General features: G+C 40.5%; 2 protein-coding genes across 13 annotated transcripts in view; both read right to left on the minus strand.

The window, feature by feature from the left end:
• Window positions 1-295: 295 nt before the first annotated feature.
• On the minus strand, window positions 296-5078 carry atoh1a (atonal bHLH transcription factor 1a). The gene is made up of 2 exons (XM_044111472.1): window positions 1580-5078; window positions 296-1312 (listed from the first exon to the last, which is right to left on the minus strand). Exons 1-2 carry the CDS (start codon window positions 2304-2306, stop codon window positions 516-518), a joined length of 1524 nt encoding a protein of 507 aa, XP_043967407.1. The 5' UTR covers window positions 2307-5078; the 3' UTR covers window positions 296-515.
• Window positions 5079-7805: 2727 nt separating this feature from the next.
• grid2 (glutamate receptor, ionotropic, delta 2) overlaps window positions 7806-14931 on the minus strand; it is a 460579-nt gene continuing 453453 nt past the window's right edge. For 4 of the 12 annotated variants that reach the window (XM_044111482.1, XM_044111484.1, XM_044111483.1 and 1 more), the window contains exon 14: window positions 7809-11112. In XM_044111482.1, the coding sequence (XP_043967417.1) occupies window positions 10660-11112 (453 nt within the window). In that variant the 3' untranslated portion in view covers window positions 7809-10659. Of the gene's footprint in view, window positions 11113-13391; window positions 13816-14931 lie in introns of those variants that run through there. The other 8 variants (XM_044111478.1, XM_044111477.1, XM_044111479.1 and 5 more) reach the window with 6 other exon arrangements.

Consider the following 14931-nt stretch of genomic DNA (forward strand, 5'->3'; position numbering starts at 1 on the left):
AACAAAACAGTCAATAAAAAGCCCTGTTTTTATGGAAGACAGAGTTTTGGTCGGATGGACGTGGGAAATTGCCCATGGCGGTGCTGTGCGCGACATGGCAGAGGGGTCGTCCACCCACGTCTTTATGGAAATTTGAAATTGCTGCATATATATATATATATATATATATATATATATATATATATATATATATATATATATATATATATATATATATATATATATATATATATATATATATATATATATATATATATATATATATATATATATATATATGGGCGGGGGGGTGCATGCATGTGTGTTGGCAGAACCGAATCGCCTTTCTAACAAAGTAACAACAGTTATTGCAGAAACAGGAAACACTTTTTTCCTTTGCCAAATGAAAAACAAAGGAGAAATATTTTCCCTCTGAAGTTACAAGGCAGTAGGTACGATTGACACGGTTTAATGAAATTTGGTCAATTCTGTTGCAGTGAACTATTTTTATTTAGTCTTTTTTATTCAAAAACTATTTAGAACGACACGGTGGGGTGACGGTGGCTGGGTAGCTTGATTTCCGATAGATCATCTTCTTCACTTGAGTGGAGCTCCATTGCTATTTCATCCGAGTCACTGAAGTGGGAGCGCGGGGAAAACTCTCCGTCGCTTCGTGGAGACTCTTTCCTCCCATTCCCGACAAGTGAGGACGAGCAAGAAGGGGAACACATCGCTTCTTCAACTCTGCCAGTGAATGAGTTCTCTTGGAATGAGGAGCGGAATGGCATCCCGTTGATGTGAACAGGTATGGCATCACCAGAGAGGGGCAGAGCCACCGCTGTCCTGCAGGTAAGTGACGGCGACTGGGCAGGCCTTTCTTTTGCCCCTTCAAAACCATCTGCGGGTGACAGCAAAATATCACGCTTTGGTGAACCGTCGGAGTTTTCATTGTTGGCGGACACCGGACCTTGCAGCAACTCGGCCAGCGCGTTGATGTAAATCTGCGCCATCTGCAGAGTTTCGTACTTGGAGAGTTTTTTATCATTGTCGAACGCCGGGATGACACTGCGCAGTTCGTCGAACGCGTGGTTCAGCCCGTGCATGCGCCTCCTCTCACGTGCATTGGCGGCCACCCGCCTCTGCCTCTGGACGCCGCTGACGGGCTTGCTGGACTGCGCTCTCTGCCTCAGGGGGGCCTCTTCTTCGGGCCCTGTGATGGTGCCTTTGAGGCGGCACAGGTCCCTGACTTTGAGGGAGGAAGAGGAGGGACTCTTGGCAGATCTTCTGTGAATGGGAGGGCTGGGATGGCCCGAGGACCCGGGGGAACAACTCTCTGAAATAAGCAGAGCGAAAAATAACTAGTTAATAAATGACAAAAGTTGAATTCCCTCTTACGAAAAAGCTTTGAAAACAACTAATAAAACAATTGAAAATAAATGATTTATTTCGCGTGCTCTTACTTTTACTAGTCAAAAGTCCCATATCAAAATTTAAATGTGTAAAACATCTAAAATTCTAATAAAAAAAGAAGTATCAATGCTTTGATCAATAACATTAATCGCTCCTATCTGATGTATTCAAGTGTAATGAGGTCTCTCACCCTGGTAGGAGCCGGTGCTCGGACAGGGCGAGTGCCGCAGGTAGTCGGGTGATGTGGCGTGTGCCGCGCAGGTGCCAGAAGCGTCGGTTAGCCAGGCGCGTGGGTCACTGCCGCCGTCCACGAGCGTATGTCCCGGGTCGTAGCGGGACACCTCGGATTGATGGTTCCCTCCCCTCTCCACCACCCCGGTGCTGACGCGTTCCTGTTGCAGCGCGCCCAGAGCTGCAACCTCCCGCGCGCCTTTACTCCACTCTTCCACCGTTAACACATCCATATTTCCAAAATAACAAGAAAACCTTTCCCCTATAACTGTATTAGGAGATGTTCCTAGGAATTCACAATTGCGCACAGTTTGTGTGTTTATGTGTAAGAGGTTCGGGTCGCGTGCGGGACTCCTTCTCTGGTGTCTCAAGGCGCTGCGTCGGCTTAAAAAGCGGCACGCGTCTGGAAGCCCCCCTCCTCGCGCTGGTCGCGTGTTCACGTCCAATGAGATGTCTCGGTAAAAAAAGCCCGAGAGGTGATTATGGGTCGTTGAGGTGGGACTGTTTATGATAACATTACAATTTAGGGAGTGCTTGACGCAAACGGGGTGGTAGGGGAACCTCCCACCGGACGCACGTGCAAGTGATGAGGGGCTTAGTAAGGAGGGTGCACCGCGCGAGACGTGCGTGGATGAAACAGGATCCTCACCTGACCTCTCGCTGCGCCTGTGTTCCGTCTCCGACATGGAGGTGGTGCAGTCAGAAGGGGGAAAAAAGGGGTAGCTAGAAAAGTTCAACAGGGTCAATTGGCCTCCCTAGTTAAGAACCCAGCGATTGGCACTGAATGCGCAGGGTGATTAGAATGCTGTAAGCGAGTCAACGGGGCTGGATCGCAGATGAATCTTGTTTTATCCGCACTGACGAGTGAGAACAAGCAGATTAAATGAATAAAAGTGGTGCATCAATTTCAATTTGATTTCGGTAGATATTTAATAATTAATGGGCAAGAAATAATTATTTAAGTTTAACAGCTTAAAGACACAAACATACTTTGCTTGAAAATCAGTTAAGATAATCTGTTAAAATTAGATTTTTTTTTATTCATTGTGGTAAATTCTTATTTTAGTGTGTCCAAGGTACGCAATTTCTATTTGTATTACTGTTTTTCCTCATACTTGTTTTTTTAGTGTTCAGTTGCAGGAAAGCACATGTGATAATTTAGCTAAATGTTTGAAGTTAATATACTAGTGGACAACTTCATGAAGAGGATTGGGGTGCCTGGGGAGCGCCAGAAAGGTAGATCGCCCAGGGGCCCAAATAGACTAGGGCCGCCTCTCCATGGCTTGAATTAACCATGGTTTAACTTTTATTTGTAATACTTTCATTAAGTTAAATATAGTTAAACTCATGTGCAAATTCTTAAAAATATATATTTTTTAAATGCCCAATGTGAGACTTTGACCTCTGCAAACGGATAGTTTGCTATATTTTGATTAACATTTAACACAATCCAAAATTGCGCTTTGTATGACACAAAAGTCCCGTTTGGACCTGAATAAAGTAAAAATTAGGACTAGGAAGTTATAGAAGCCCTAAAGTCAACATTAAAGATTTTTTTTTTCTTTTTAAGGCAAAAATATTTGCGGTTGCTTGGGCTCGCGCATTCATTGTGGATTTATTAAATCCAGGATCATCTCTAGTTTCCATTTTTCCTTTGTAGCTGGTTCAAAACCTTTTGATCCTGCTCTCGGAACGCCCTGCCGGTGAGAAAAGGGCTTCACAGGGAACTGAAACACGAGTTGAGGTCTGGCGCTCCGATCGGACTGCATGTATTGCGGCGCGCAGTGAGCAAGATGGTGAGGACGCACAAGCATGACAGAGAGTTAGCACGTTGCAAATTCGCTTAAATGTAACGAATTTGATACAGGGTTATTTTTATTTATTTATTTTTTGCTACATACAACACAGGAGACTACAGCTAACTGGAAAACTGCACAGACTAAAACTAAATAGAAACATTGCTGCTCGTACCTCTGTTATCAGTACATTATATTATTTACTGACGTGCAAACCTCCCACCAAATAACCACGTCACTAAGTGGAAATAAGCTATTAAGACTGATTGCCTGAGCGGATTTATTATGAAAAGATTAGCCTACAGCAAATGATTAGTGTTTGAGGAAGGATAACCAAGGAGGCAATCAGGACGGTTTTACCCCTGAGCCGCATTTTTTTTAAACATTAGATAATCTAATGACTATATTAAGATTCGATTATTACACTTGGTCAGATGGTGCATGCTAACTGTCTCCTTTGGTTCAGAAGCCCAAGGAATATTGTCACGGTAATTTATAAAGAAGGAAAAACATAATTCCAGAGAATAAATCGCACAATTTCAGAGACAGCCCGACCTCAGTCATTTCTACTTTTTATTCATTTATTCATCGTGGGGACATCTTTAGGGGTGGAGGTCTGGCGCCGAGCGTTCGCCCCCTCCTCTTCCCACCACTGAGCCTCCCCCCCGCGTCCAACGGGCCGGGCTGGGCTCCTGAAGCTACCGACAGGTTGGATATTGTAGCTGGCGATTATTAAAGTGTCTCAGCCACAATGGAGACTCTATGTTCCATTGGTCACGGCTGAGGGGGGAAGCTCCTTCAGGGGAGAGAGAGGGACGGACTCCCATTCCAATGCTCAAGAGGAGTCTGCGTGCTGCCCCCTCACATTCCCATCTCCCTGGAGACTGGGGCGCGCCGGGCACGAGGCGGGGAAGTGGGCAAGGATCTTATAATAATCTTTCAAAAATCCTGTAAATACAAATGTAAGACCGCCTGTGATGAGATGTTTCTGTGCTAACGACCTTTTTTTTTTATCTGCAGCTAACCTGCCCAGTAATTTCAAATCTAATTGTTTTGCAAGTCGGCTCGATGTGTTGAGGGTGCATGTTGTACAGGTGCATCTAAAAACAAACAGTAAAACAATATCATAAAAAGTTATATATTCTGCCGCTCGTTTCAGAAAATAGAACACACATAGATTCATTACAGAGTGAAATACTTCTAATTATTATGACTATGGCTTACCAATAAAAACATATGTATTTTTTTATTACATGCAGTCACTATCTTGGGACAGAATGGTATGAGACAGACAATCTGTGGAACAGTCAGACTCATCTGTCTTCTCCCAGTGCTAACTAGAAACAACCAATCAGAGCCGGCAGGTGGGTCTTAGCGCTGTCAATCGCAATATCGTTGCTCATGCCCCGCCTCCTTTCCCCCTAACTCTGCTACCGCTGCAGCTTTTCTTCCTCAGCTCATCCTGTTGTAAATGCTCAGGCTAATCAGCATTGCCACAGATGACGGTGTATAAATTGGCTTTCCTGTAATGGTAAGTTGACCTTCCTTCTGATTACAGTGATGGATAAATGAAGCCTCATGAAGCAATGAAGCTTTCCAGCCCACTGCTTTGCCCAAAGGTTCATTACTCACTACGGACATCTGATGTTGCACTGAAACAGTGACGGCCTTGTCACTCAAATAAATGCTACTTTTAAAAAATATTAAAATGTTGTGTATGCAATATGTTACAATAACGTTGTTAGCTAAGACTGTGTTTTCATTTATCTTATGTACTGATTTAGCAATATTGCTGTAGCGTCTTGGGAGTGCAGTGATTGTTGGGGCATTGCACACAGTATTTTGTTTCTATGACTTCCTGAAAAACTAAAATTCTTCTAACTTTGTTTTTGTAGGACTTCCGGTACCGATTCTTTATAGTTACAGAAATTTAACATACCAATAACTTTCAATCTGTTTTTGCTTTGTGAGACTGACGTGTCTTTGTTGATCAAATAAGAACCTGCATATTTTTCAAATTTCTGTAAGTTTTCTGGAGGGCTTTTATTTAAAACGAAGCTTATTGTGAGCTGTCATATCAAAGTATTCCCAAATGGGAGAGGTTTTTTTTATTGTTTGCTGTTGGCTCCATTTCAGCTGCTGCTGATGGCAAACACTCTAATCAGATGCTACCAAGTTACTTATTACAAACCAAGAAGCAGCACGGCTCATGGCGCTTTTATTTTGAAAATTGGCACCCAAAACATTGTGTCCAATGAGAGGCATCGTTTATTGTCAGTCAGATGGTTTGAAGAGACGACGGAAGCGTCGAAGTGGGGCTTCATCTGACACGCCCCCTTTTACTAGGTACATGCCTCGAAGCCTGGCATGTACCCAGGAGGATGTCCTATCACCACTCCTGTCTCTTATTGTCTTTGGTCGTTCACAAATTGTTATTATGGATTGTTTAATATTTCATCTTTGTAATGTTTATGACATTACTATTATATACAACGAATTACTCTATGATGCTAAAAATGATTTTGATTCTTTGTGTTGTGCACATTTCTGAAAGCTGTGTGTGGGAGGATGGAACAGATAAATTCCTTTACTTTTTTATTTGGAGAATGAATAGTTTACACAGACTGTCAAAGATCCAAACTCAGTATCTCGTATGTAGTTCCATCTAGGTCTAGGATAAAAATGTAAGATAATTTTACTATTCAAAAATGCCAATTCCACTTTATTTAGAAAGAAAATGAGCTGACGGATGTTCATGGTGCAATAAAATAATAGTTTTGATAGTTAACAGTAGCAAGTATAATGGCAATATGTAAATAATTAATAATTATCTCAGCTCCTGTCATTTTTCATAGATTGCAAACTCATCATCAGTAAGTAAATGTTATGTCAATTCTTCGTCTGCATTGAGACAATGTTCTAATAGTTGCTCCTATTTATTTAATAAACAATGAGAATGAATTGGGGCCCCAGTCATGAGGTGCCCCTGATGTAAGTTTCCATTAGCAATATGCTAAATGCCAGACTTTGCACCCATATAGAATTTCTGCTGTTGATTTACCATGAAATTAGTGAAGACAAGATTAATCTCAACTTTCCAGAAGGCTGAGGACATTAGTACCAGTTTTGTTTATCCTGTCCCGTTCTGCAAATCTCACAGCTTCACAGCTAACTAAGAATAGATTATTTAACTACTGTTTGTTTTTCAGTCTCTGGTTAACATTATTTCCCAACAAAACATAGTTCTAAAGCTGAAGAAGGTATGTCCGAGATAACTGGAAAAGCTAAACAGCGCCACTGTCTGGTGAATAAATGCTACTTCAGTATAATGCTCCAGTGAACTTGAGAGCATGCAGTTGTCAGTTGTCTGGATCTATTCAGCTTTGAACAGCAGTAAAATAGCCTTTGCAGTTATAAGAAATTTAAAATGAGAGACCATGAAATGGCACTAAGCCTTAAACGTTAAACCTTTTAACTATATATTATATTTCTATAACATTAAGTGTTATAGAAATATAACTTCACAAAAATTATTTAAAAAATGTTACACAGATGATTTAATGCAAAAAAACAAAGCTACATTAACATTCCTACATTAACCTGGCAAACGATGTGGCAATTACTAATAACCACTAAGTTCTTGTGGAGAGAAGTTTTGTGTTTGATGTCTTCTTGGACTAAAGTTTGTTCTCCTGCAAGTTCAACTCATCCATTGATTTTATATACCTGCTTAATCCTTATAGGGCCAAGAGGGGGTTGTGTGTCTTCATTAGGTCTTCCCCAAGCCAGTCGCCAGTCCATCACAGGTCAACAAAGAGACAACCCAGCCTCCCCCAGGAGAGAAACGCCTAAATGTACTGGGACAGACAAACATACAAGCTCCACATTGAAAGACTCCAGTCTGACATTACCATCTTGTTGTGAGGAAACAGCACTAAGAGCAATTCCACAGTGAAACCCTGGTTCAATTTACTTTGTCTATATTAGCACCTAGTCACAACAAACTGAGATCTTAGGGAAAAAACAAACATGTCTGATTGAATTCCAGTCATATTAATCAATTAATAAATATTTGTTAAAAAAAAATCAAAATCTTCAAGGCAAAATTTTGATGGTCAGACAGATGAAAAGACAGATATTTGCAGGCATTTTTTTTGTAAACAACTCAGTTTACTTGCACTCCAGAAATCTGCATTACATTATATTTTTCTTGTGTGATATAATTATTAGAGTTTGTATTTGTAATGGACCAAAATGTTATAAAGTACAAAAAAATAGGAATGCTACTGTGAAGGACTGTAACCGTGTGCACTTACCAGTGTAGTTTAATTTACCAGTAAGACATCTCTTGTAGAGTTAGGAAGAATCCAGGAAAATAAAATTTAAAACATCTATTGACAAAGAGGAAAGGTGTCAGGTATAAAACAGTAATTCTTTGCCATTGTACTGTTCATGTAAAAACACATCGTCATACAGTAATGTCTACAGGAAGTCTGAAAATTACATTTTTATTATGTGTAATAAAACATGCTAAATGAGTCATTTGCAATTTTTGTCCCACCTTACTGGTTGTCCGATAAGCAAACACAAGAAATACATCCCACTGTAGAAAACCTGTTTATTAGACAAATTATACACAGAAAGCTTTGCCACTTGTAACAGAGGCCCCAGTTTGTTTCGGTTTTTGAATATTATGCAACACATACAACAAAATAGGCCTATATTAAATACTGTACATCATAAATTCTGGAAAATTATCAAGTAAATCCTGTAGTTCTATGTAAGAAATCAAAAATGTTAACAGACAGCTAAGACAGCAAGTTGTGCATGCTTTCTTTTTAGTGAACTTGCCAAGTTTTGTTATTTAGCCAGAAAAAAAAGCCTGAATGATATGATAAAAAAAAAAGAAAAAGAAAAGAAAAAGCAAATCATTGGTGTGATTGGTGTGTATATTTATGTTTACCATGGGCAGGACAGGGAGAACCAAAGGCAGTAATTTACCTGCTCAACTCAATACTAAAGCTTGACATGATATAGTCTTTTCCTTTTTGTTAAACAAAAATAGCATCAACATGTAAAATATACATTTTCATAATGTCTCTTTCATTTATACTAAATAAATCTTTTTAAATGTATGTGTCCTATTTGTCATTCAATAGCCCGACTGTACTCTAATATAAGAAAAGAAACCCTAACAATGCTTGCTTCAAAACACTGTGGTTTGACTGAATTCTCTACACACAACAGTTTGCAGCTTTAGCTCAAAAAGATAAACCAAAAACTTGCTCTAAACAACTAACATTACCAATTATTAATACAGTGTTAGTGAAATAAAAAGGTTTGGTTCCACCTTACCAACCTGTCCTCCAATCCACAAAGTAATGCACAAAAATGCTCCACTCCCACTCCCCCACCAAAAAAATGCACCTTAATGGTTTTGTTTGAATTAATTGGCACTTAAAAAACAAGTTATATAAATAGTACCTTTCCTGTGAAAAATATAAAATTGAGGAGTATTTTGGACTCATTAGGTTTTGATGATCACTGATTCTTCGGGGCATTGCCTTCACCTCCATCTCTACAAAGATTTGCTGCTTTTCAATGTTTCCAGTACACAGCAGTGGTTTGGGGTTTCATGGATGCTAGGAGGGGATTTCCAGCTGGCGGTCACATAAGTCTTGTACTGGAAACATTGTTGCAACGGCTTTGCCTCAAACGGATCTTCATTTCAGCACTTGAACCTGATAAGATGCAATTCATGATTCTTGGATGTGACATGACATTGCAGAGTAAGCTATTACCTTTTAAACACCGGAGCTATGGTAGCACTAAAAGGTTAATCAAAACAGAGAAAAATCAGAGCAGAAGTTTGAGTGTGACACAAAATCAGAGACTACAGCAATTGTTTAGCAGTTTTTCCAAAGTTTGCTCAGAGAGAGGAAATAAAAACAAGTAGACAGCTCAGAACAATGTGAAATTTTTTTGTACTTCCTGACCAAAACACATTCCACGCAATAAAATCTTTTTTTTTTCTCAAAACAAAACTCAGTAAAAGACATATAATAAGCATAAGCTTTGTGAAGTCTTTCAGCTCGTCTTTTTTTCCCGCACTTTTTCAGCTGCTTTTTATGAATGTCATTTTCTCCTATACCTCAGAGTCTGGTTGGAGTATCTCACCTTGACTCAAAAAGCAAATAGCACAATACAGGTGAGCAAAAATAAAAGGTAAGATCTACATACAATCACTTACAGATCTGTGGGCACTGGTACAGTGCAGAAGGATTGACAAAGAGTTTAATGTGCATCAAAGTGGTGAAAACAGTTTCAGGCTGATGCACCAAAAATGGCAGAAGGACTTTAAAGATTGATGCACCAAAACTGGTGAGTTACAGTGTCACACTGTTACACTGTCATGGCATTTCAACAGTTTTCACACTGATGCACCGTGGAGGCGTCAACATGTGTTCGTCTGCAAGGTCTTATCTCTCGGTCAGGTTCCCTCGCATGGATATCATCTTGGAATACCTTAGAAATTCAGAACCAAAGGCATTGATACAACAACACCAGTGAAGAGAACAATGAGTCCAGCCTCTCACATAGTGAAAAGGCAGCATTAACCAGAGATACTTAATCCTCGATTTCAAGACAACACCTTGTGTTTTATTTTCATAATATTAATGCCTCATTTTTGTTAGCAGTCAAAACCCCTGAAAATTATTTCATGGATAAAGAGCGCAAAATTCTTCATCAATGGCATCTCTGGAGCTAACAAAGGAGTAGGTCTTGGTGTTAAACTAGTTTTTGACTAAACCCACCAAGAGGGTGTTCATACAGCAAAAAGTGTCAGGTCATTTCAGCAGTACATAGGAAAGTCCTCATGTCAGAGAACTAAAACATCAATAAAAAATAGGTCCCCCTCTCAGATGTAACTCCCAAAATAATCCCCCAAACAATCACAACAACAACAACAATAAAGTAGAGATGCATTGTTTGTGGGAGGATGAAGTATACCCCTCCAGACCGCCACCTTTTTCGTTTTTTTACCCCCACATACAAAATTAACACCTCTGGATACCCGAGCAAAAACTAAAAACAGAAACAAATATTCCTGTTTACACATATATATATATCCTCTGACATGTTAGCCTAGCCATGAAATATTTGTTCAACCACCCCATGACATATTCAGACCACCTCTTCCTCTTACTTCTCCTCCCAAACCAACTCTATCCATTGCAACACCTCAAATGGAGGTGCCCCTGTCTGGATCGTTGCCGTATCCAAAATTGGGTCCTGGACCTGTTGGCTGGTAAGGAATGGACGACATAGTTTTAATGGGACTGCGGAAGAACCCACCATTTGGGGCCCTCTGCCTGAAGGGGCCCACCCCACCAGTTCGGTGGTCCTGAAGGTTGGTGCCGCCACCAAAACCAGAGGAAAACCCAGCTGCGGCTTTGGCGGACAGGCTGCGGCTCAGGGTCTGGATCTGCTCAGGGATAAAGGTGGTGGTAGTGATGTGTGTGTTGCGGAAGTCGCTGATCTGCTCGAGTGCCTGTCGTGCAGCAGGAAGTGCATCCATGTCAAGGGGGGTTAAATCGACGGAAGAGGTGGAGAACTGCTTGTGGGGGCTTTCGTCCTCGGTGCACAGGCTGTTAACCCTGCGGTGTAGGTGCTCCAGGTCGATCTCCTTATCGTCCTGCAGGGTTGGGAAGGTTGAAAAGAGAAGAAAGAAGAGGAGGAAGTGACGATGACAAATGCAGGGAGAGTAGAGATCAATGGGAGGAAAAAGTTATACATCAGTATGGGAGAGAAAAGATGAATTTGGATAAAAAAAAAATTGTAGGCAATGTTCAAGGAAGGATGGACAGAAGTGAAGAGAGGATATATAAAGAGGGAGATAATGACAAAGAAAATTAGAGAGTAAAGTGTGGAGAATAAATGATGGAAGATAAAGACACATGGGGTAGAGTGAGGCATATCGTAGAGAGAGAGAATGAATTTGGAGAACCAATGGGGTGTATTTGTTTTCAGCAATAAGGATGTAGTCCATCCAACCAGTAAAAATAATATGTAATAATCAAGTTAAAACAAAAAGTGGAATAAAAGGCAAATGCAGATGAGGGGAGAGCAATTTAAAATAGATAAAGTCAAAGTATTTGAGAAACCCAGCATGAAAATGTACATGACATGAAAGAACAGCGTCAAATGATCGTTTGATGGTTACAGGAAAAAAAAAATGCACATGACAAGAAGTGGGGAGAGCAAAACAAGGAAGAGGGGGGAGGATGGAGGGAGGAATAGAGAAGGACACTCTGAGCTGTGGTCAGGATATTAAGAAAAATAAACATAAACACACTTCTACAAGGCCTTAAAGGGAGTGCAAATAGTCAGGAATGGACAGAGACGACACACTGCTGACATGCTGTGTGCTCTGCCATTCCAGGGTCTCGTTACTATGGAGCAAGCCTGACTAACTACAAAACTTAGGGGTAACTTTGTAGATAAATACTCAACAGTTTCTCATCACTACATGGCATCATGGCCTCTATCTGCAAAATATTCACTTGAGATTAACATCTCACTTTCAAGTGAATTGTTTTCAGGCCATAATTCATTGTTAAAATTCTTATGTCTATTATAGGACCATACAGCGATTTACATGTATTGCTGAACAATCTTAGCCATTCAAAGCACATAGATTAACTTAAGCTTTAAATATATTTACTTTATCAGATAAATGAAACTTACAATTACAATATACATTTATGACTATATTCACATATACGTAACTTAACTACTGAAAAGGCTGTAATGCTTAGTGAGAGGTGTTTCATGCTTTTACTACATAAGGAAAGGTGAGTATGAGTGCAGGGGGGAGGGATTTCAGTTTCCAGTGAATGACAGGTGCATATAAAGTAGAAGGGGACTTGGATCAACAGTAGGGGGGATAAAAAGTTTAGTGAAGTGTTTCTAAAATTACATTTTTTGCATCTACCACATACTTGTGGGGAACGTGCTTCTGGGATCCAAGCTTTTTCTGTAAGAGGTCTTGGAGGAAGGACTGGTGGTCAGAGTGGGGTGAGACAGGTTGGTTGGTTTGGATTTCACAGTGATAGTATTTGGGTAAAATCAGAAAGGATTTTTATTTTTTTGAAGGTAGAAGCCACAAGACTGGGGATAAACAGAGATTTACTGACCGTTTTCCATCGCATCTGTGGGGGTCTGTTCGGCTGAATTCTTTGGCCCTACTCTCGAGCAGAGCAGGGGAACCAGCAGTGGGCCCCGCCCACTAGGTACCATCTAAATGAGACACCTTTGGAGGAAGGGGAGGACGGAGGGACTGCTAATGTTTGTGTTCAAACTAGGCACGTTTGGAGTTTGGAGGAAAGAATTGTAAAGGAGAGGGATTGGCATCAGCACAAATAAAGGGAAGTGGAAGGTAGGATCAAATCACAAATGGTCATTCTGCCGTCCGTGAGAGGAAATGCAGGGATGCCTATAAGGACTGAGCAACAGTGGCCTGAAGCAATAGAAGATTAAAGCAGTAAAACCTGGATACTTTTATAATATATCTCTCTTAAAGGTATATCTATTTATATTTATCTGCAATGAAGTCCACTGTGATATTGAAGAAAAATTAACCGTGAATCTAAAAATGATTAGAACCTCCCACATGAACTATTTCTAATATTTACATACCCTGGTTCATTGTTAAAGGCAAAGGTTTAATTTGAAAACTGAAATGTCAAATTGATCGCTAAATTTCTTTAGGCTTACATGTGCCTTTGTAATATAGAAGGTGCATCTCATTACAAAGTTTTCATGACGTAAAAACCATGCGACTTCAACTGTCTACTGGAGAAGGGCTCTCTTTGTCCAAACATGGAGAAAGCCCCCTCTAAAGGCTGCAAGGCATTATTGCATATATAGTCATCTGGCAACATGCCAGGTAAACAAACTTTTATTTTATTTTTAAAAGAGGTAATTCTGCTTCCAGCCTTGCAACAAGTTTAGGTCTCATTTCCTGTTGTCAGTCATCTCCCTTCAAATGATCATTCATGTACAATGTTGTCTTCAAGGTTTACTAACCAAGGATTATATTTGTTATCTTCTATTGTATGTATAACCTTGGTGTGGGAGGTGAGGTGGTGAAGGTGGTCATTCTCATTTTGGGGGTGATCTCAGAGGGGTTGGCGGGTTCGTAGGAATGCTGCACGATTAGCGCGCAGGGAATGTCGCAGCATGCTGAGGGTTGGTAATGGGTGGCAGTGGAGCCAGCAGTGTTGGTCGTGTTGGAGGTCTGGTTGTGGGTCTGACCGCCCAGCGAGAGAGGGTGCTCGTTGGGGCCATGGGGACACGGATCGGCAGCTTGCATGCCAGATGGACCGTCCGCCTGTGCCTGGCGTTGGTGCATGATGTGGAAAGTTTCAGCAAATTTGGGTTGAAAGGGGACAGACAGAAAGGAGGATACAATGTGTAGGAGTTCACATGTATGTTTTGTGGGTGTGTGTGTGTGTGCATGAGGTGAGAAGATTAAAACCAGTCCAAACAAAAAAAACAAACAAAAACAAAAGCACAGGCAGACCAACAACAGCCGTGCCAAGACAGAAAAGGATGAGTGACGGACAAGATCAGGCAGATTGAAAGATGGCAGGGTGGACGGAAGAGAAGTAAATTGGAGAGACAGATGGGTGGAGGGGGAAGGGGTGAGCGAGAAGAAAGACATGGCAGTCAGTCAGCACACACGCTTAAGCAGGTCACTCTGTGTTGTGTCCTCAGAGAGAGAGAGACATTCACACAGTTGTTATATACCTGGAAAGGGGAGATGTTTAAATGCCATTTTGTATTGCTCTCTCTCCCCCTCGCCCGCTACACCCCTCAACACAGAGTACTTATCTACAAGAACAAAACAAAAAGGCAATATGAGAGCTTTGAGCCACAGTGACACAGTTCATTCAGTAGAGTTAGAATGAAAAGAGCTGGCATTTTTTATTCAAGTCCTAAAAGGTTAGAATTAGCTTTTGCAAGTTTCAATTAAATTAATAAACAAAGCACATAAGAAGTCCCAGCTCTCCACAGACTAAATCTACATGGACTATATGAGATATAAGATATGGTCAAATCCACAAATGTTTTCATTATGGAAGAGTTCTGAAAGTAATGAGTAATAAAGATTAATTTTTTAAATCTTTTAGAGTCTACTAACAGAACTCTTTCATAGCAACCTTTGGTATAACACACACACATATATAAAAATATACAGGCCAAGGAGTTAGCAAAACAACCACCCAGGATGAGATGAGTATCATCTAAAAATTGCTCATCCAGAGTATAAGAAGCATCTCAAAAGAAAAAAGGTTAAATCAACCATCCTGCTCTAGCACACAGCCCCCTCCAATACAGACCTGAAATCAGTTCAGATGTTTTAGAGCACATCAAACGTGAACTGCTTTTAAGATAAATGAATTCATTAAAGTAGTCTGACATCAATAAATGCTGTGCAAAACTGTAAGAT

Source organism: Gambusia affinis, linkage group LG03, assembly GCF_019740435.1.
Source record: "Gambusia affinis linkage group LG03, SWU_Gaff_1.0, whole genome shotgun sequence".
Taxonomy (NCBI): Eukaryota; Metazoa; Chordata; class Actinopteri; order Cyprinodontiformes; family Poeciliidae; genus Gambusia; species Gambusia affinis.

Excerpts from the sequence above, each read along its gene's own strand:
- atoh1a (XM_044111472.1), bottom strand. The coding sequence starts at position 2,306 with ATGTCGGAGACGGAACACAGGCGCAGCGAGAGGTCAGGTGAGGATCCT. Across the intron at positions 1,313-1,579 it reads GAGCACCGGCTCCTACCAGG|AGAGTTGTTCCCCCGGGTCC; the intron begins GTGAGAGACCTC and ends TGCTTATTTCAG.